General features: G+C 39.2%; 2 protein-coding genes across 2 annotated transcripts in view; both read left to right on the forward strand.

Annotated features, from left to right (window-relative positions):
* Positions 1–833: 833 nt before the first annotated feature.
* Positions 834–9,250, forward strand: akap10 (A kinase (PRKA) anchor protein 10; the record flags this gene model as incomplete). Its single annotated transcript, XM_055148869.1, has 12 exons — positions 834–1,338; positions 1,492–1,590; positions 1,672–1,756; positions 2,163–2,286; positions 2,829–2,965; positions 3,058–3,202; positions 4,532–4,699; positions 5,392–5,501; positions 6,624–6,706; positions 7,777–7,829; positions 7,926–8,018; positions 8,311–9,250. Coding segments are annotated over 12 exons (1,608 nt in total), but the record flags the coding sequence as incomplete, so codon positions are not given.
* A 910-nt stretch (positions 9,251–10,160) lies between these two features.
* Positions 10,161–22,610, forward strand: part of LOC110165033 (LHFPL tetraspan subfamily member 7 protein) — a 154,376-nt gene continuing 141,926 nt past the window's right edge. Inside the window, exon 1 of the mRNA XM_020930183.2 lies at positions 10,161–10,647. Coding sequence (XP_020785842.1) covers positions 10,288–10,647 — 360 coding nt within the window. The 5' untranslated portion in view covers positions 10,161–10,287. The remainder of the gene's footprint in view (positions 10,648–22,610) is intronic.

The following is a 22,610-nucleotide window of genomic DNA, read 5'->3' on the forward strand; positions in this document are numbered from 1 at the left end:
TGAATGCAATAGATATGTCTCATTCACTGAAGTGGTTAAAACTGCTCAGGCAAGTTGTCCAGAGAATAGTGGGTGAGTCAAAGGTGGAGAAACCTGTGCTGCAGCCTACCCAACAAACCCACACCAAATAACATTGGGCATCTGGTCTTGAAAAGCAAAGATCTGCCAGGGAAAGATGAACCACACCAGTCAGTTTTTAAATATCTGGTTACACTCAAGAGCTTTAGGAAAATAATGTTTAATATGAACCTAATTTAAATTTTTTCTTTTGTCCTAATAACTTTATGAGCATGAAAAGGGGACAAAGGATTGTAGACAATTGGCAAAACATAATATTAACCTACATTTAATAGCCTTGAGAAGATCAGTCTTTTATTTTTTTCCTTTTAAGATCATATAGAGTTATTAATAAGGAAGCTCTCAGTTGTCAAGCCAACAGAAAGTGGACACTGGGCTGGAGGGTGAATAGGAAAAGAAAATGTCCAGGAAAAAATAAGAGTCATGTTCACCTCGAGACTTCATCTAAACCTCAAAGGATCCACAGCTGCAGTTTAAGAATCATTCACAAAGTTTGTCTGAGTGAAACCATCTGTGAAATTGCATATTTCAAAGTCATCATTTCAAAGAAGGCTCTAAACGTGGAAGCTGAAAATATATTCCTAAGGTGAACTTCCTAAAGTCAGAATTGCCTTGCAAGCATCATTTTATATAAAAAAGCAGTCAGGTATAATGAAAGCCGAGATAACACGCTATATTAAATTGCTTTATTTGTGTACCACGTATCTGTGTACCATCAGGTTAGGGCTGAGGTAAAATATAATTTTTAATTTGGTATAATTTGTGTCTTTGAAGGTCACTCCAGTGTGAACTACCAGCCCCAGGAGACGCGCTCTCGTCTGTCAAAGACCGTGGACCAGGTTCTTCGGGACAATGTGGCGATGCCGCACTACACGCGCTTCATGGAGCTCAGAGGAGCAGATCACCTGGTCCGCTTCTGGCAGGAGGCGGAGAGTTTCCGCTCCACCAGCTGGTCGTGTGTCCGCGCTCACAGTCTAAACTCTGTCAAACACAGCTCTTTGGCTGAGCCTGTCCCCACCTCCCCAGACTCCTCTGACCCCTTTGAGCTAGCACACGCTAACACGCTAACACATCAGAACAGCAGCGACAGCCTCACAGAGCAGTGGGAGCGAAGAGGTTCCTCCAGCTCTGAGACAGGACTGAGACCAGGCACTCCTCGAGCTCAAACTCCCAGCAAGAACATCTCCTCCAAAACAGGCACTCCCTTTAAGGGTCAGACCTCCAGCACGCTACGGGACCTTTCCGACAAACTCATGAAAAGTAGGCTTTGACACCCAGTGAGAATTATCTTCAGGAGTAATTAGTTAGTTATTATTAGAGAAGTACATGGTGGTTAAGCTAAATAAAATGTTTCAGCACAAGGCTGATAGTCACCTCAGATGATTCCTAAACTGCTTTTGTGTTTCTTTTCAGGTATAGAAAAGGATGCTGTTACAATCTTTACTAAGTACGTCTCCCCTGATGCTGCACGACCCATCCCCATCACTGAACAAGTTAGGAATGACATTGTTGGTCAGTAAATGTGACATAACTTTGAAATAGTATGTTGTTTTTAATGATAATTTAAAGAGTGTTTTTTACTCTCATTTATAGCTAAGATATGTGGTGAAGATGGGCTGGTGGATCCCAACAGCTTTGTTATTGCACAGTCTGTCGTATTCAACATTATGGAGCAACAGTGAGTAACTCTTTCTCATATAGCTGTTATTGCTTTGTCTTGAATGTTCCACAATATGGAATTAACTATACTGGTATATATTTTGTCATTGAATAACACATGATTTTACTGCTAAGAAATACTTCAGATCTGATGTGTACCTTTATAATTTAGCCTGATGTCATCAGCTGCGTGTCTTCATAATAATGTTTAAATTGTAAGTTTAATATCAAACTGAGGAACATGCTAGGCAAAGCATTAACATCACCTTGGAGTCATGCGGCAGCCCATTCACCAGAAAAGAAAAGTTATGTAATCAAAGTTAGTCCTGAATCTATTGGCATTCAGACTGAAGTTGTACTAAAGGACTTTTGTAATTTTATCTCTTAGGTTCACACTGACTTTTCCTCTTGTCCTTTCATTTTAGGCACTTTAGTGAGTTCCTGCGGAGCCACCATTTCTGTAAATACCAGATTGAAGTGTTGACGAGTGGCTCTGTGTTTCTGGCTGACATCTTATTCTGTGAGTCAGCGCTCTTCTACTTCTCAGAGGTGAGTGAGCCCCGGGATCCTTACTGCATTTTATATCTTGCTTTTATATCTATGGTTTATTATTAATGAGTTTGACTTTTGACATTACACTGTTTTATAGTATAGACTGATATGTGATATGTGTTTTTCTATCTAGTAGTTACTTCATTGTCATGGCTAGATGCTAAAATGTATTTTGTCACTCTGAACTTCTGTGAGTGAAATGACATGACATGTTGTATCAAAACTAAATGTATACTATGTGGCCATGAATACATTTCCTAAATCAGGAAATCAATACATTTTCTAAATCTGTCGACATAATACTTTCTATATACATTTCCTCAGTACGTCAAGAAGAAATTGCTGAGTAATTTTATTTGCCAACCTATTTGTGGCTATATTTTATATAATTGCATAGAACACAAATGTAGAAAAACTGTATTTCTTGTGGTAAATGGATGATCTGTGCAACTTGTGAAAACTGTGTTTTCTTTTATACAAATACATTGTTAGAACATTACTTTACCAAATAATAATGTTTTTTTTTTTTTCAATTGCAGTATATGGAAAAGGAGGAGGCCATGAATGTGCTGCAGTTCTGGTTGGCTGCAGACAACTTTCAAAACCAACTGGCTGCAAAGAAGGGCCAGTACGATGGTCAGGAAGCTCAGAATGACGCCATGATACTCTATGACAAGTATGAATTTAACAAAATGTTCTTGATAAGATACTGAATAATAATAATAAATCAGATAATATTACAAATAATTACATTCTTTTGTCCTTAAGGTATTTCTCACTCCAAGCCACAAACCCACTCGGCTTTGATGACTCTGTGCGGATGGAGATTGAGTCTAACATATGCAGAGAGGGAGGGCCACTACCTGAATGCTTCACCACTCCACTCAGACAAGCCTGGACTACCATGGAGAAGGTCAGATTATGCTCTAATCTCACATAAGTGCATTGAATAACAAAATATAGATGAATCAGTGCATCAGTGAGTAGTTGGGGCTTATTAGTCAGAGGCAATAAAGTATAAATAAAGCTTGTGGAATAGTTGCTGTGGAAATGGCAAAGGCTGTGTTGCGATTGTAAAGCTGGGCAATCAATAATATAATAGTAGTTTTGAAGTTCTAGTACAGGAACTGCATGGCGTTGGCCAGGAATTCTGAAAATGAAGATCAGATTCATTATATGTTGTTGTGGAATTTTGCATCTCCTGCATAGACTTAGCAAGGACTCCTCCTGTTTATTGTTGACATTACAGACTTTATCCTTCTTTTGCATTATCAGTTTCCTTTGTCAACTTGTCTCTCAAAAGCGGTATGCTATATACTCATTTTTATCTTTGGTTGATTGTCTCAAAACTGCCCTTCTTAGTTCCTATTTAAACCTCCTTGTGTGGAAGCATAGTCAGGCTTGAATAGCTGGACTGATAGTAAATAAACTTCTCCTGCCTCTCTCTGTGCAACCCTAGGACTTGTTAGGATACCATTTATTTTCCGCAACATGCGTCGTAATTATGTATACCGACAACTGCTGAATATCATAATTTTGTGCACATCAGCGTGGTAGAACATGGACTTTGGTTAAAGCAAGTCAGTCAGTTTAAAGAAAATTGTTATAAAATGTGCTCTCTTTATTGTCTAGTAAATTGTTCTAGACGTCTGGTACTGTAGGTCACCATGGCGTAATTTATCTCATACCTCACTAGTCAGAAATAACATCATGCCCTCAAAGCAGGAAGTAGTAATTGTTTGAGGAAGTTTGATAATTGTTGAGAAGTATCTGATAAACACTGCATTTCCAATACAGAGCTTATAATGGTGAGTTGCAGTGGTGACCATCTATCCAATTTGGTGAAGAAGATTGCTGTTATCTGCGGTAGTCCTAATGTTATGGCTGATTCCAGTTTAATGTATAATAATAATAAAAAAAAATTTAAAAAAATTTCCTTAGACTTCATAAGGAAAGCGTGGAGTGTTTTAAAATGCTGTTTTATAGAACTTTGGTAATTGGTATTTTGTGTTATTACCTGCTTGGCTGCACCTCTTAAACTTTGATCTACTTAAAAGTTTACAAGTCAAATCCCTGATAAATTTGCCTATTATGCTCTGAATAATGTGGTTACCTTAACTTAATGTAATTGAAAAGGAACAGTATTTTACGCACAAAAAGGTCAGCAGCAAATCTTTGAAACTTGCTTAAATATAACAGTAAGAATGCTCATTATTTTGTGTTGTGTCATGTCTATGTCTAGGTCTACATGCCAGGCTTCCTCTCAAGTAACCTTTACTACAAATACCTGAGCGACCTCATCAACTCTGTGCGGGCAGATGAGTTTGTGAATATGGGCTCTTCGGGTCAAAGTGGAGCGGCCGACAGTGAACGCTCCAATTCAAATGCCAATGACAGCTCCCAGACTCAGGTGACCCAAACTCAGACCTCATGCTTATAGACTACACTCCCTTGACATTTAAAACTGTTACATCTCATTACATGTGAAGAAGTGAAGTTTTCAAGGTGCATTGTGTAACTTTTCTGTTGGAGGGTCTGTCAAATGCTTTACTCCACGGAGATGTTTTTTTTTTTTTTTTTTTATGTTTCACATCATGGTATTTAACCTGTCTATCTTCATGGAGACCAAACCAGACCAAGTTACAGGTCAAATCTGTGGAGAGACAACCCCACTCACAGAATACCTGTTTTTCCTGGTATTTTTGAGTTATAAAACCACCTGTAATTGAATAAATGTAAGGTAGAGCTGTTTAATGTCATACTGTGAAATATTCCGAGCAGAACAATGACATTTCCTTGGAAATGAGCAGGCGATGGAGCCTCAACCAAAAAATTACATAACCCGTTAACCCAGTATAACCCAAGACATAATGCTAACAAGGGTCAAAAAGTCCAAATTGCACAATATTTTGATGATTAGTGATTAGGCTAGTAAAAACATTAACAAAATAAAGGTGTTGTCATTTATTTTTATTAATTGCCTGATAACTGTGTTGTCAGGTAGAGAGTACTCACTGCACTTCCTGTATTTTTGTACCTGTCATTTGCACTTCAGCAGTTTTGCTATTAACCTTAAAATGTTGTGTTTCTGTATCTTTTCAGCAAGGTGCTAAGAAGGCGGCAATAAAGATCTTGAAAAATTTTGACGAGGCTATAACAGTGGATGCTGCCAGTCTGGACCCTGAGACACTGTATCAGAGGCCATATGCTGGGTATGTATTCAGTTTAAAGGGCCCATATTGCTGTTTTCTGATCGATGCTCTAATGTTGTTTCCACATCACAGTTATACCTATAGTTGTGTTTTGTTTTATTTACTCCTATTCACCAAACAAGTCCTGAGAGCGTTTTCTGTTTGAGTTCTTCTTTCAAACTGAAAATGCTCTGTTCCACCTTGTGATGTCATGTGCTAATACAGTGCTCCACTGTGTTTTTATACTTACATACACCTTCACTAGAATCATGTAAATCATGTCAGCCCTGGAATTGTCAGTCTCTACTGAGCAAAAGGTAAAAGGTAGTTGTTAACTTTAAAATTACTGCTTCATCACAAGGTGGAGCATTTTAAGCTTTGGCTTAAAATAAAGAGTTACTCAAGCATGTGTGAATGAAACAAAACACAACTCTGGGTATGTTATGATGAGGTAACATGGCTTAAAGCTCACAAGAGTCAGTTTTGCATTATATAGAACCTTTAATAGGGCACTGCATTAGTCACAGTTTGTATAGTGGGAGGATAAAATATGTATTACTGATTTATTTCCTGAATGAGTGGGGTTATGTATTAGTTGTGTCTGAGACTGCTTGTTATTTAACATCATCAACCTCTTCAGAGACCACGCAAGCCATGTTTTTATAAACTCTCACTCAACATTTCCTTCAATTGCAAGGTTAGTTATTGTTCATGTGGATTGTCCTTCATAAAAAAAAATCTAAACTTCAGTGGCAGCTATGACTACAGCAGAAGCTTACCAATAGTGAGTAGTGACTCAACCTGATACCCAGAAGCTGAATAGATAAATGAACCGTAGTGAGAGACAATATGAATACTGAGGCTAAAAACCCTCAAATGTAAACATTATGAAGTAGACATAACAATAACCAACACTTTTTACTAGGGTGTACTAGTATCTTCAAAGTGAGTGGTGATCTGTAACCTTATAACCAGCATCTGAATAGACGAGTAACATAGTGAGTGACAAAGTGGTGTTCTGACATAGTTTTAAATAGCTGTTATAGTATATGCCCGCTAACAAACATACAAACCGTGTGTATATGCATGAGGCACAGGCCTGAGGCACAAGTCCATTCCTCTTCTCTTTTCTTCCTGCTTTAGAAAGATGACGTTTGGGAAGGTGAACGAGCTGGGTCAGTTCATCAGAGAGGCCGAACCTGAACCAGATGTGAAGAAATCTAAAGGTACTATAAGCACACATTTGTCATACTGTTACCTTGCAGTAACATCACACTGGGGGGTATACTGCAATAATGTCTATGGTGGAATGTTCAGCCATTACTATGGTGACATGTTTTAGCAAACCGGCAGATTTTTAGATGGTCTGAAAACTCAAGAAAAAAAAAGCTAAATAGATTTCAACAGCATGTTTTCAAGTGCCTGTGATCAATATGACGATTCATGGTCCCATTTAGGTGTTTCAGATCAGACTGTGTTAAAACAAAGCTCATCAAAGTGTAACTTGAGTAACAGAGCTTCAGACAATGCAGTGCCTACAGTTAGCATCGCACCCCCAGGGAATGTTGATGACATCAGCTGCAAAGTATCCATACTATACTCATTATTCTGCCAGTCTGAACCCTCAAACTGCAATATTGTCTCATTCCACATGCAGTGAAAATGCTCTAACTCTGTGGAATATAAATCTCATGTAGTGGCTGCCTTCACGCCAATAACAGCTCAGAGCCTACTAAAATATTTAAGGACTTTTTCTCCACTGATATTAAATCTGAGGGTCTGTGATAGGAAAGCGCTGTCTATGAGTGTGCTGCAGGCTGTTTAGAGGTTTAGAGGTAGAATAGGAGTAATGACAGCCACAAAGGGAAAAGCCTCTTATTGTGCAACTTCCCAGCTTGGGTCAACAGGGCCATATGAAAGAAATAGTGTTAAATTAACATCCACGTCTCTTCACACTTGGAGAGCTTATTCTTCTGTGCCTTAATGATATCATTCTAAAGCGTTCAACACATCAGATCTCAAAAGTGAGTAAAATGATCTTTATAGAAATCTAGATATCAGTATGGTATGGGACCAAAATCAAATAAAAAAAAAACATCACACCAAGGACATTTACAAATCATACACAACCTGAAACCTGAATGAGAAGGCTCCTTTGAGAAAATCGTCTAAAAATCTGATAAAACTGACACTTTACCAGCATGTAATTGTATTTATTAGTGTAACTTTGCAGATAAATTCTTATTCAAAAATTTATGTTGCGATTCAGCTGTTCATTTTTGTGTTCTGTGATCAGGGTCAATGTTTTCTCAAGCCATGAAGAAGTGGGTTCAAGGCAACTCTGATGAGGTGAGACAGTGGTTAACTTCACTGGCATTGAATAAACTGACACCAGTTTGTTGGTACAAGGATGAAGGTTTTCTCTTTGTGATTGCTGCTTTTAAGGCCCAGGAGGAGATGGCTTGGAAAATTGCCAAGATGATTGTCAACGATGTTGTCCATCAGAGTAACCATGATAGCCCTGTCAAGTCCACAAAGGTACAGACAGTCAGCCTATATATTATTGTCTAACAAAGGATACTGGAAGTTAATACAATTTACTATCACACATATTGGGAAATTTAATTAACTATATATTATTTGAAGCCAATTTGCAGCGACCTAATGATTTCAGATGAGGTTTATTTAATGCAAAGATTTCAATATTAAGGACATATTAGTTGGTTCAAAGTATCACTGTACAGATGTAGGACTGAAAGACAAGCTTGTTAATGGAGTAATATACATACATTTTTGTTTGACAAGTACATATTTTCTTGTCTGTTTTCAGCTATGACCTCCATCTAAGAGCCAAAGTCACTCCAAAAACCAGAGAGAAACTCCACATCTGTTCACAGCTGCATCACTCCCAAATCAAAAAGGCATTTTATCTGTTTAACCTCCCTCAATCTCTGATAGTACCGTGTGCAGCTTTGAGTCATGAGCAAACTCCTGAATGCGATAAAGGTACATGTGAACGTGATTACAGAGTCACCTTCACGATGGACTAAACATAGAGCCAGTAGAGCTAGGACCCTCGCTGTACTGTAGCCATGCTAACTAACTGAAGTCGGACTAACTGAAGTCGGACTTATGGAGGATGACGCTGTAACGTCACCTCTACAGCTTTTTATAACCATTCCGTTTTTAGATGATGCAGCCACACCGCTCCTGGAGCAGATAAAGTTGCTGTACAGTTTTTGAATATGCACCTGCCTCCCCTCAGCCTTCACCTGAACTAGTTACATTGCTGTTCAGCCGTGAGCCGCACTGTGGTGGCCCTGCTGCATTATGGGACATCTGGACGAAGACAATGGATGAAGATAATCAGCTGCTGGCCGCGCTGGCCACTTTTCACAGAGCATTGAAGAAATACTCCCTAATGAACTAAGTGCTCCAACTGTAATTATAATTGAAAATTGAAAACAAGTTTTGTTTGTGTCCTAAATGTTCTAAAGATGTATGTAGATTTCTGGTTTACTCCAAATATCTCTGTTGGTCTCTTTTAGTGATACAGTGACAGTCTTTGTTTAAACCCCATTGAAACAAACCTGATTGATGACTGGGAAACTACGGTAACTGAAAACAACTTTCATCAAAGCCTTATTATGATGTGAAACCAGAACAAAACCTTTGGTACTATGTACCACTAATGTTTTCTGACATGTATGTGTACTTAATCTATAATATATTTAAGATGTGTATGATTTAAATACATATATTGTAAAATGTGTGTTTTGTTTTTATTGACATTTGTCACTGCTTAGACACGCAATTCTTTGTTTGGCCAAAGGGGAGCAGTGTTGTCCACTTTCACGTGCTTGAGTCGCACAAGACATACTGGCCAAAACAATAGAAACGCTGCAAGAAAAGGAGAATATAAACTTATATGTGCGGTTATGTCCATGGAAATATTCTGAATTATTTTGAGCGTAATGTTTATTTTACTACCAACCAAGATTGCCTTTGCACGTTTTCTCTGCAGCAGGCTGCAAGGAGAAAGCACGCCCCAGTGCTCAAAGTCATTTTCAGTATACTCCTCTAATTATGTGCGTGTTTGACAGACCAAATACGATTGGCACAACATGTAATGCTCATTAAAAATGTAAGACGCTATTCGAAGTGGATGCTAAATGTCAAAGTTGTGGAGTTTACGGAATACCGGAAACACATGTTTTTGGATTTTGAGAAGTGAGGTGCTTTATTTTGACATAAATAACCACGCAATTTACTTGGTGGAGATTCACAGAGGTGTGCGTCCATATGACCAGATATTTAATCATTTTTCCAACACCCTGCGCAATTATTCTATCCCCACTGCGCTTTTATTATGAAAGTCCAGAGCGGAATTATGTGTGATTCTCTTTAACTTGCGGGCCGCAGCCTGAGCCGCTCTAATTGTGGAGGCAAAGTGCAGTCAGTGCTCACAGTGCACACCGGGGCTGAGTCTGAGGAGCAACGGGACACGCGCCTCTCTGCTGGAGGAGCGGCGCTACTCTGAAAGCGCTCGGACGCACGCATTGCTATGACAACTGCGCATCCACTTTTGGGTGTGACAAATTTCTTTGGCGTATGTGTCAGATTTGGCCTCATCACAGCTCGAGTGAAGGCGCGGATGATTTAAAGCTGTCATTTCTCAGCACGGCTCGGGACGATTTAACTATATTCTCTCTGCACATGTTTTGGACTCTGATGTGGACCCACGGAGGAATGCGCACTCGCTCCTGGCCACGGGCTGAACTTCAAGTGTTGAAGGTGTGAACTCCAAATGCATCCACTCCTCAGCCGGGAGAAGAAAGAAGAAGAAGAAGAAGACGAAGAAGAAGTGGGTTTTGGGGTCGGTTTTTTGCCCCACGCCGCGACCATGTTTAGCTGCGTGGGATGTTTTTGGGTGCTCCTGTCCTCTGCTCTTGTCGCGGTGTGTAGTTTTAGCTTCATCTCACCCGCGTGGATAGTGAAGGAGCAGCTGAGGAACAACCACCACCCTCAACACCACGGACACACTAACAAGGACTCAGTGAGCTTTGGGCTGCTGTGGCACTGCTCGGAGTCCCTGGATCACATGTACAGATGCTACACCTTTGGAGGATTGGGAAAATTCGCGGAAATTCCCTCCAGCTCCTGGCAGGTACTGGACCCACAGAATTCATACAGGCTATATAAGTTTATTTTGTAATGAGCGTAAAGTGAAAGATACCATAAGGAATAAAAAATGGTGTTGGCATTCATACTCTCAAGTGAATACTTCGTTAAAAGCACAAAAATACAGTAAAATACAACATTTATTGAAAAAAAAAAAAAAGCCGTCTTAAAGCTATTGTTCATTCGCTTTATGGCCTGAGAATATAATATAAGACACAGAACAGCCATGCACGTGTATTTTATTGCTGTAGACCATCTTCTATTGGTTGCAGTTTTTTTTTTAGTTGCTTGAAGTCTTGCTGATGGAGCTTGGTACTATGAGGTGCGTTTGGCAGAGCAGTTGGTGCTTCACCTTATGACAAGAAGGTCCCTGTTTCAAATCTCAGGCCTTGTGGGTTTGTTTGGGTACACTGGCCTCATGGATCTATGGAAATACTCAAAAAACAAAAGTATAGTTGCCCAGTTACTCCAGTTCTCTCTCACCATTGCTTCATTTTAGTTCTGGCTATGAATGTCTGGATTTGTTCTGGATTTTGTCCTTTTGTCTTTATTGGTATAAGCCAACTAGTGCTATTATTTTTTATTTACTTGTCTGTTTTTGCTTGTGTTTAAAGGTGCACTATGTCACTTTTTTGGTGGATGGTCTGCTACCTGCTGGTCACCATGGAGATGTTAATGGTTTGCTTGTTATGTTCCACAGTATGGCATCAAACTTTCAGTTGATTTGATGGTGCAAAAATAGCTTGAAAAACATCCGATCATACAGTGAGCAGGGTCACCTCTCTACAGATCTAAATTGTAACTTGGCCTGGTGGTGTCACTTGATTGTCTCCTTGGAGACAGATGAGGTTAAGTGCTTACTGTGGAACCTTACAGGCAAAGCAATAATATTTGCATGGTGACAAGAAGATGGTTGAAAATTTGCATAGTCCACCTTTAAAAAGCCTTAAAGGCGTACATGTAACTTTTTGGCTGGGGGTCCATCACCTGCCTGTTTCTGTGGATATATCACTTCTCTGCCTGGAATGTTCCACAGTATGACATTAAACAGCTGTACCTTATAGTTATTTAATAGGTGGTTTTATAGCTCAAAAATACCTAGAAAAACAGGCACTCTGATTGTGAGCAGGGTTGCCTCTCCACAGATCTGACCTGTAACTTGATCTGGTTGGATCTCTATGAAAATATAAAGATTTATTACCGCACTATGAAAGATTTCAGACAAAACAACAACATCTCCATGGAGAAAAGCATTTGATGGACATTCCACCAGAAAAGTTACACAAAGCATCTTTAAAGCCCAGTATGTTTCCTTGGCGTAAATAGTATGGGAACCTTCTAGAATCCACTAGTGTTCACCTTCACGAATCATTAGTAAACATGTGTAAATGACGAGAGCCTGAGCTGATATTGGGGCTTGTTTTGACAAATGGCTGTAGCTCAGTGCTTTGTCACAGTATGATAAATCTTTATAGCCTCATTCACGCTGCACGCCCCATACATGACACGCTAAAATGCTACACGATCTCCCTCTGATTCTGACGCCTTCCCTTTTTGGATTTTTGGGTTGGTTTTGTGATGTTGATTTCAGTCAGGAGCTGATTCATTGATGTGAGGGTGCAGCATACAGAGAGGCATCTGCAGCACAGCACGCTAGACACACATCAAAGCCGTTAAAGTGGCACAGAGTTGGCAGCTTTTTAGTGATCGAGTCTCCCCAACAGTGCCAGTTTCAATTTGCCATGTCGCGCTTTAATTGAACTCTGTTTGAGCTGGTGTCTGACCATTGCACATACAAGTAAACAGCAACTAGCCACTAAAGGGTATTGAAGCAGTCATGTCTGGCCTGTTGATAGTAACCTTATTGTTGTAGGTCAAAGACACACTGAATATTAATTTTAAATTTTCAAACTCAATTTTGATTGAGGGTGTGCTAAAATATAAAAATTATGATATATCATAATATTAAATTTGGTGATACAATAGCGTTATCATGGGCTACTGTATCGATATAACGCCATAAGTATTTTTTGTTGTATTCATTATTTAGTAACTACAATTTTGCTACAATTTTGAGTTTGTTCATAGTAAGGACGCTTTATTGATTTTTTTATGTATTGATATAATAATATTGTATTGTGCTACAAAGGATATGGAGGACCCTGTGATTCCCTGCCCTAATTTTGATACTAGATTAGACTTGATATGCGATACTGATTTAGATACTCAGATGATCATTTCAAAAGCTTTTTTACACAATACTGTAATTTTCAACACAAAATAATCTTTATTAAATCACATGGTCTTACACTAGTTCTGATAAAACTCAAGATGAAACTGTTCAGGATAGGTCAAATCTTATGTAATTATATGATTTTTCTTCTGTATCAATACATGCTTAAATGAGTATCTAGTTCAGTACTAGTTTTAGTGTCAATTAAAATCTGATTTTTGATGCTTTTAGCAACCATAATGTCCTGTAAGATGTAAATAATTTTAGCTATGCAGGCAAGAAGTATACAACTAATTATATATATTAATGTCACTATTATTGAGTAGACTTTCTGGTAATACTTATTTCTATACATTTTCAACATGTACTTGTACATTTTGCAGTACATATACTACTAGTATTTTACTTTAGAGTGTAATTCTAGCCATGCAGATGTAATCATAGCATCTAAATCATAGAGGAGTTACTGAGTTATTTGGCAGCAGTTACTTTTTTTGAATTGTTTTTGAGTACGGTACTTTAAAAAAAAAAAATTTATTGTACTTTTACTTGATGTATGTATTATGTATTACTGCTGTCAGTACTCCTACATGGTCCAGTTTCTGTCAAAAATAAAAGTACTTCTTATTTGACACACTTAAGTGATTGTATAAGCTTGTTAGAACCTTGTTAAAAGAACTTAATCTTGAATCCTCCAACTTAGTCCATTACAAATCTATAAAGCCTGCTACACTGTTGCAGCAACAACTGGAGTTATGATTTATGCATGAAACCCAATTAGCATTTCAAAGGGTGATATTAATAAATGGTGGCTTGTGTGAATGTAGAGGCTGTAGATATGAGTCATTTTTTCACACACATGCGCAGGTGTGATAGGGCCACAACGCTTTGCTGTGTTTGTAAATGCTCTGTCAATGCTGCTTCTCCAAACACTTATCCATAGGTTTCATAATGATTCAAAATAAGCACAGTTGCCATAGCAGCTAACAAAATATAGAATCTATCTTTGCAATGGTCTTCATGGTCTTCAAGTGGTGCCTATAAATGAGAAGCTAAAAGCACATGAACATCGTAGCGATGTTACTACTTTGCCTGGAATAGTCCACAGTATGGCATTAAACTAATCGTTCTTGCATTTATTCAATTACAGGTGTATATTGCTAAGAGACACTTAAAAAACATGCATACTTAGTACTGTATGCTGGGCCGCCTCTCTGCAGTTCTGACCTGTGCCTTGATTTGATGGTGTTACTTATTTCCTTTAAAAACTGATATGTTTACACTTCCACGCAGTCATTGGAGGACCAGAAAAGAGACTATAGAGCCCCTTTAACTGAGCTCTGCCCCCAGTTCCTCAGTCCTCTGGTTCTGGTGAATACCTTCTCACTCTAAATCTCGTAGAGCACCTATGGTGCATTACGTTTGGAACTTTCTGATACTACAGGATGGACCCCATAACCCTCAGGAGCTCAGGGATGCTCTTGTTCAGATTTGGGGGGAGATAAAAAGGAAAGCATCTGTCATAATATCATTGTGAACATGCTCTGATTTTGTGAAGCATACTTTAAACCAGAGGCCTCAAACTTGCAGCCCGTGGGCCAAATGAGGCACCCGAGATAATTTCTACTGGCCCACAAGACGAGAGAGAGGGGCAGACAGAGTGAAAGGGGCAGACCCAGAGTGTGAGAGAGGCAGACAGACTGTGAGAGGGGCAGACAGACAGTGAGGGGGCAGACAGAATGTGAGAGGCGCAGACAGTGAGAGTGGCAGACAGAGTGTGAGAGGGGCAGACAGAGGGTGAGAGGGGCAGACAGAGGGTGAGAGGGGCAGACAGAGGGTGAGAGGGGCAGACAGAGGGTGAGAGGGGCAGACAGAGGGTGAGAGGGGCAGACAGAGTGTGAGAGTGGCAGACAGAGTGTGAGAGGGGCAGATAGAGGGTGAGAGGGGCAGACAGAGTGTGAGAGGGGCAGACAGAGGTGAGAGGGCAGACAGAGTGAGAGGGCAGACAGAGTGTGAGAGTGGCAGACAGAGTGTGAGAGGGCAGATAGAGGGTGAGAGGGCAGACAGAGTGTGAGAGAGGCAGACAGTGTGAGAGGCAGACAGAGTGTGAGAGTGGCAGACAGAGTGTGAGAGGGCAGACAGAGTGTGAGAGTGGCAGACAGAGTGTGAGAGGGCAGACAGAGTGTGAGAGGGCAGACAGAGTGAGAGTGCAGACAGAGTGTGAGAGGCAGACAGAGTGTGAGAGGGGCAGACAGAGTGAGAGCAGAGTGAGAGAGGCAGACAGAGTGTGAGAGGGCAGACAGAGTGTGAGAGGGGCAGACAGAGTGTGAGAGGGGCAGACAGAGGGTGAGAGGGGCAGACAGAGTGTGAGAGAGGCAGACAGAGTGTGAGCAGAGAGGGTGAGAGGGCAGAGTGTGAGAGAGGCAGACAGAGTGTGAGAGAGGCAGACAGAGTGTGAGAGTGGCAGACAGAGTGTGAGAGTGGCAGACAGAGTGTGAGAGAGGCAGACAGAGTGTGAGAGTGGCAGACAGAGTGTGAGAGTGGCAGACAGAGTGTGAGAGTGGCAGACAGAGTGTGAGAGTGCAGACAGAGTGAGAGGGCAGACAGAGTGTGAGAGGCAGACAGAGTGCAGAGAGGGGCAGACAGAGTGTGAGAGAGGCAGACAGAGTGTGAGAGTGGCAGACAGAGTGTGAGAGGGGCAGACAGTGAGAGGGGCAGACAGAGTGAGAGGGGCAGACCCAGAGTGTGAGAGGAGCAGACAGTATAAGAGTGGACAGGAGTGGCTGTCAAACAGAGGAGCAGTCTCATGAGCTAAGGCTACAGTAGATGAGGAGAGTAGTAGTTTACCCTCACACTGTATTGTGCATCACTCATGCAATACTTAACATCTACTACTAAGTGTCTTTGCAGAAGTGAAGATTGACCCTGGTGCTCAGGTTGAAAATATGTCTGAACTGAAAACAGGGCCTCTGTATATACCATAATATAGTATCCTAGTATATTATGTTTATAAGATAGTATTATAATAATCATCAATTGTAGCCTATAAAAATCATAATATAATATCTTATATAATATGCATCCCTGACCAACACTGATTTGATAACTTGCCCCTGCTTCAACTGAGCTAGAGACAGTGTCCCTTAATGTCCAAAAACAATGTCCAGATCAAACAAGAGCTGGCCAACACCAGTAAAGCCCATGAGAAGATGACTCAAACCACTTGTAATGATGTTAGTGGAGATGTAACCAACAAAGAAAATGAGAAACTGTCCATGAAAGGCGTAGAAGCTGTCTTCTGAACTCTTCTCAGCACGAAAGGAGTTGCGTTTCCTGAAGTATCGGGAAAATGAAAGAGCACAGCGATCCAGCCACCCAAAAGGAGCGGCCGTAGTGGAGGAGCAGAAGAGGGGGCACAGGCATCAACAGTGCTAAAGCACCTCCAACCATTACCCTTTATACTCATTATAAAAAAATAAATAAAAATACAAAAAATATTTTAAATGTGTGCTTTGGCCTTTTATTTATTTTATTTTTTTCCCACATTTTTTTCACCAGCCACATAGCATACTTCGGTGACTTTTTATTTATGCAGAAATGTGTAAAGTGAATGTGCAAAAAATATTCTAATACATGATAAAAAAAAAGCAAAAAATTAAAATGGCAATGTGAAGGTTTGTTTTTTCCCATCTAAAATATCATTTATTGCCTGTTGGAATCAAATATAATGAGAGAGAGAGGTAGGGCTGAACAATATACATATAACATATGTATATTGTATATATAACATATTGATATTGCAAATAATCAATAATCACAAATCACAAAAATAAAAAATACAATAAAAAATACAAGTTTTTTGAAAAGTAGATGCAAAAATGGCAGGTTTTATTCACAATTTCCTTATTGTGTACTTCTTTAACCCAATTTGGTCTTGGTATAACTTTTAATTTTGCTTAACTTATTGTGTCAAAAAATGTTTATATTGCAATGATACAGTTCACAATACAACATATACTTATCAAATATTTTTATCTCATATCATGCAGCTCTTATAAAATGTATCAGCCTACACATTGCATTCATGTATACTCTATGTGAGGCTGCGTGATAGTTTGATGGTCATATATAATACCTTATGTAATGTGCGGCCCCCGACTAATTGATTTTGTAACTTCAGTTCATCCACCAATTGAGTTTGAGACCTCTGCTTTAAACCTTGTCAGTGCCTGGTTTCATCTGATCTTGGAAGCTAAGCAAGACCTGGCGTGGTTAGCACTTGGATGGGAGACGTGTGGGAGTACCAGGTGCCACAGTGGGGCAGCAGTGGCTCCTGTTCTGTTGTCCTTGCTTGGCCAAAATACTTCATCCACATTGCCTAGAAAGAAACTGATATGAGTGTGAGTGTAGGCGCTATAAAAATACATAGATATATTAATGATCATGTTGTCTTTTTAATTTTTTTGAGTAAATTTGCTCTGTGAATGAACCACCTTCTATAGACCAGGCCCAGGGATGTGTTGTGCTGTTTAAAACTAATTTGACTAAAATCTTGAGCTGTTTTGCTGCTTAGTCAGTCATCAGTAAGTGAATTACCCCTTACCTCCCGGTTCTTACAGTTCTGAGTGCCAATTTGGATCACAGTGGCAGTTTGGCACACACGCGCACACACACACACACACACACACACACACACGCACGCACGCACGCACACACACACACACACACACACACACACACACACACACACACACAGACTTCTCCCTCCATTAATAAAGGTGAAGGGGCCATTAAGTTTTCATCTCAGTCACTTTATTACTCCACCCCTCTCCACTGATCTGCACAAGCCTAAATGCTTACACAGGCAACATTTCATACCATCTATACTTAGGCATAAGCATAAGCAGTGTATGATACAAACACGGGAGTCAGTATTTGAAATATGTTTGTTTTACTAAAAAAATACTACTAAAATCTTTCTTTTTAGTTGTATTTTCATGTGATAGTGGCTGAAAAACATGACGACTTACTTATTTACTTATTTATTAAATTTGTTAACTAATTATAACTTTACATTTAATCATTGTTTGTTTTTTTCTGTTTCTAGCCAAGAGCTCATTTATTTAATTGTTACAGCTGCTAGGCTACCCTTTGTTTTTAACAGCTAAATACTGTGACTGCATGTGAAATGCTTTATCTAACTTGTAAAACTAAAACAGAATTTATTCATGGGCTTCAGCTAGGCCTGTCACAATAATTACTATATTGAGGTATTGTTCAATACATGATAGATGGAATAGTAAGGGGGTCAATATCTTTTGTTTGTACTAGAGGGGAACTTTTTGATGTTTTTCTGTTCTATGATAAGATTTGAGGTGTACTAGTGACTGAATAAATAACGTCTATGACTTATTATAGGTACAAACCGCTACAATTGTGTTTCATTCAGCTATTTATTACATTTAGAAGAGTTTTTATGGTATTAAACTGCTTTAGGGTTATTTGGTCAGTGGCATAAATGTATTTCAATTAGTGCTGTCATGCGATTAAAAAAATTGAGAGATTAATTAATTATGATCTGTAATTAATTAATCTAATTAATCTCATTTTAATCTCACCTAAAAATTGCTGAGAAAAGCCTTCAATTTGAGGTATTTTCATTTAAATTCATTATTACATTATTGTGGCAGATCAAAAGACTGATATAGACCTGGCGTCATCCAACTATTACAGAATTTGTCCTTCTTTAACATGATCAGTTTCCTTGGTCACCTCGTCTCACAGAAGCGGTATGCTATGCTTTTCTATTTTATCTCGGCTAGGTTGTCTCCAGACCTTCTTGCTTCCTTTTTAAACCTCCTTGTGTGGAAGCATCTGAGGCTTGAATAGCCAATACTAAACTGCAGTGTTGAATATTCAAGTTCACCGGGTCCTGGACTGACTTAAAAACGTCTCCTGCCTCAGACTGCAGAGTCTTTCTGTACAACTCCAGGGTTCATTAAGAAAACACAACCCTAACAGATGGGAGATGGCTTGAAAAATTGAATATATCCAATAGTTGTGAAGTGAATATATTATCTATAATAGAGTACTTAGTAGTAACTTGTTTCACGTGTTTTAAAGTCTTTTGCTGGCTGTCTTAGTTTCTGCTGTGGGAGCCCTTGCTGCTGATTGGTGGACTGCTCTCCTGTTTGGTTGTGGTTGGCTGTTGGATTCTGGTCTGTGATTGGTGGGGCTTATCTACGCCCACCTCACCTGCAGCCACCTCCCCCTATTTAAGGAGATTGTTCGGGGCTGCTGGACTTTTTGGCTGGTCTGCCAGTTTTATGTGTGTGTCTCTTTCGTGTCAGGCACTTTGTACAAGTACGTGTCTGACTTTTTGTGTGTTTAGACACTTGGTTAGTTTAGTTTAGTTTTGTGCTCTGTTGTTTTGACACTTGATTCTGTTTATCATTTTATGTGGTTTTACTTTGGGACACTTGTGATTTAGTTTTCTTATGTCCCTTAGTTTAGTCACTTATTTTATGTACATATTTTAGCATGTTATGTTAATTTACCCCTTTTACATCCCTGTTCATTAAATTATTATTTAATTTATACCATTTTCCACCTTAGTTTTTTGTTACTTCCCTGACCCCAGCAAACTGGGTCGTAACAAGTATAATGAGATATTTCCGCATAATTTCATGTTTATGCAATATGTAAACTCTAAGCATCAAGCACATTTTAGTACATTTGTCATGAATTACCATAATGTGATCTGAATAAAATAACTAAGAAAAATGTATGACAATATATGTAACTCAGGCATTAGATAATGACGTAAGATCATTGGTGCAGGCAGCGGAGTCTCCTAACATAGCAAGCTGCAGTCTTCTTCAGTTTGGTGTTATGAGACAGTGGAGGACAGGAGCAGCGGAGGAGAGGAGCCCTGTCTCCCTCTGAGGCTGCCCTACTTGTGTGTGAGTTTGTGTAGAGTATTTTTTGCTGTTGTCGTCTAAGCTGAGGCTCAGTGTGTAGTGCTTTCCAGAGCTGCTGTTGGCACAGCGCGCTGCAGAGCCCAGTGCTATGGGCCACATCCAGACTCACGTTTAGCCAAACACACTAACAAGCACCAGCAAGTGTTCAGACCTAGAGTAAATATGCATACATTTATACAAAAGCTGTGTTAGCTTAACATAGACAGTCAGAAGAGATAGGACTGGTGCCTATGTTTATTGACTGCATTTTGTTGGATGTTACTGGCTTCAAGGTTGTTTTTAATGAAACCCCACAAGGTAACAAGCTGTAGCCGTCTCTCAGTGTGGGACCTAAGCAAAGAAATCTTCTCTCTTTACTAGTGGTGAAAAGACTACTGAACATTTGTATTTAAGTAAAAGTACTACTCAAAGTGCTATTTAGTTACTTTTTATACAATTTTAATAGAATTTTAGATTAGTCTTTCATGCAAAAAATTTTATTGTTAAGCTGCCATCCATCTCTGAGGTCTGGCCAATAGGAGCAGGTGCAGTTCTGTTTTGTGCTTGTTTGTAAAAAGAGACAGCAGTGAGACAATTGTGGACTGATGATTGGGACTTGTGCTGTAATCACTAATTCTTATTATAGCTAATTACAATGACAAGGCTAGGATTATACTCAATTATAAGTAGGGTTGTGCAAAAAAGCTCAAAATCTCAGTGTATTGTGATACTAAATTTGGTGATATAGTATCAACCCTAATTGCAAGCATGTTAAAAAAATTTAAGTATTTGCAGTTAAAGTATTTGTATTTAGCTACTATCCACACTTGCTGTCTATATCAAAACTTGTACATGTTTCTACCCACAGTCCCTATCAGCCTAATTTAAAAGTTTAAGTTTATTTTGTACCATTTCGTCTTTCTTATCAGCACCGAAATACCTCAATTATCTTAAAGGGCCCATATTACGCAATTTTCTGATCTGTTATAGTGTTGTTTCCTCATCAAAAACATACCTGGTGTTTTGTTTCATTCACACATGTTTAACACACAAACCCTGCATATTTAGGCTGAGTATTTCTCTTAAACAGAAAACACTCTCTGGCAATCTCTACTAAACTGAAAATGTAGCTATTAACTTGAAAACTACTGCTTCGTGAGCATTTTGAACTTTGGAGATGTAGACAGATTAATAACAAAGAGTTACTCAAACATGTGTGAATGAAACAAAACACAACTCCAGGTCTGTTTTTGATGAGGTAACAACATTAGAACATGACTTAAAGCTCAGAAGAGTAAGTTTTGCGTCACACAGGACCTTTCAAGTGTAGCTACATTACAATGGCCTTTTCTTTCTTCCCCTCTGATAGTGCAAAATTAGTTGTTGTGCTACTTTCTGCCCTCCCAACCATGCCACTTTATTTTCCACCAGAGCAGGTGTGGAGCTTATTGTAGAGTGAAAGCAAGCGTGCGGTGGGACGGGTTGCCAGGTTGGATGCCTCAGTGGAGGAGCCAACCGCTGCTAGGTAAAGTGTGAAGGAGGATTCGGAGCGCACCTGCCAGAACCCATTTTCACCTTAACATGTTAACAGCTTATGTGCCTCCAGCTGTTTCATGGCACTAAACACTAGAGCAGGATCAGCTTTGGTCTCACTGTAGTTCACTAGCCAAATGAGCACATGCTACAACTGTTCAAGTAAGGAGATGGGGTGTAGGGATGGTTGGATCATTTTGTAGCGCAAGTAGTCCACAAAATCTCTCTCACTCACTCTGGTGGCAAGGGCTATCAGTGGTTTCTGAGAAGTTGCATGTCTAAGCTTTATATTTTGGTGTAATAGACTTTTCTGAGTTTCATCAGTATAATAGTTATCAGCGTTTGAAGTGTACAAACCATGCGTCAAATTTTGGGGTATGGTCCATGAACTAATCAGTGAATGGTGTCTTCGCTGACCAAAATTTTTATTAATGGACTAATCATTTTATTTAGATTATAAGGATTTATATGGGGCAACCACAGAAAGGAGCAGTTAGTGAATAGTGAGTGAGTTGAACAAAGCTTAAGAGTTGGTATTTTTTGGTATTTATATGCAAAAAGGCAGATTTAATCTCGTTCTTCTCATTATTAAGATGTCTTTAGATGAACAGATTGTTTAAAGTTACGACTACTAATGGAAGTGGTGGAGTTTAGAGTTGCAAAAAATATTAAATAAAATAAAAATGCAGCAAAAACTGTAATCTTGTAATCTTCCAAATAATGATAAAGATAGTGCAAATTTGTCAATAGTCATTTAACTTTTGTCTAACACTTAAAGGGTCAATATTTCGCTATTTTGTGACCTATGTAATAATGTTTCCTCATCACAAACATACCTAAAGTTGTGTTTTGTTTCATTCACACATGTTTAAAACACAAATCCTGCATGTTTAGGCTGAGTTCAGGAAGTGCTCCACTATGTTTTTAAACTCCATACACCTTCACTAGAATCATTTTGATAATTTCATCTTTGGAATTGCCAATCTTTACTGAACTAAGGGTAAAAGGTAGGTCTTAACTTGGAAACTCCTGCTTCATGACATCACAAGGTGGAACAGAGCATTCTAAGCTTTGGAGATGTGGACAGACTAATAAAGCAGGATTACTCAAACGTGTGAATGAAACTAAATTCAACTCCGGGTACGTTTTTGATGAGGTGACATTAAGAGCTCTTCTTAAAGCTCACAAGAGTCAATTTTGCTTAATAGAAGACCTTCAAACCTC

The sequence above is a fragment of the Boleophthalmus pectinirostris genome, unplaced genomic scaffold (assembly GCF_026225935.1).
Source record: "Boleophthalmus pectinirostris isolate CB_2022bp ecotype Guang Dong unplaced genomic scaffold, ASM2622593v1 HiC_scaffold_12, whole genome shotgun sequence".
In the NCBI taxonomy this organism is placed as follows: domain Eukaryota; kingdom Metazoa; phylum Chordata; class Actinopteri; order Gobiiformes; family Gobiidae; genus Boleophthalmus; species Boleophthalmus pectinirostris.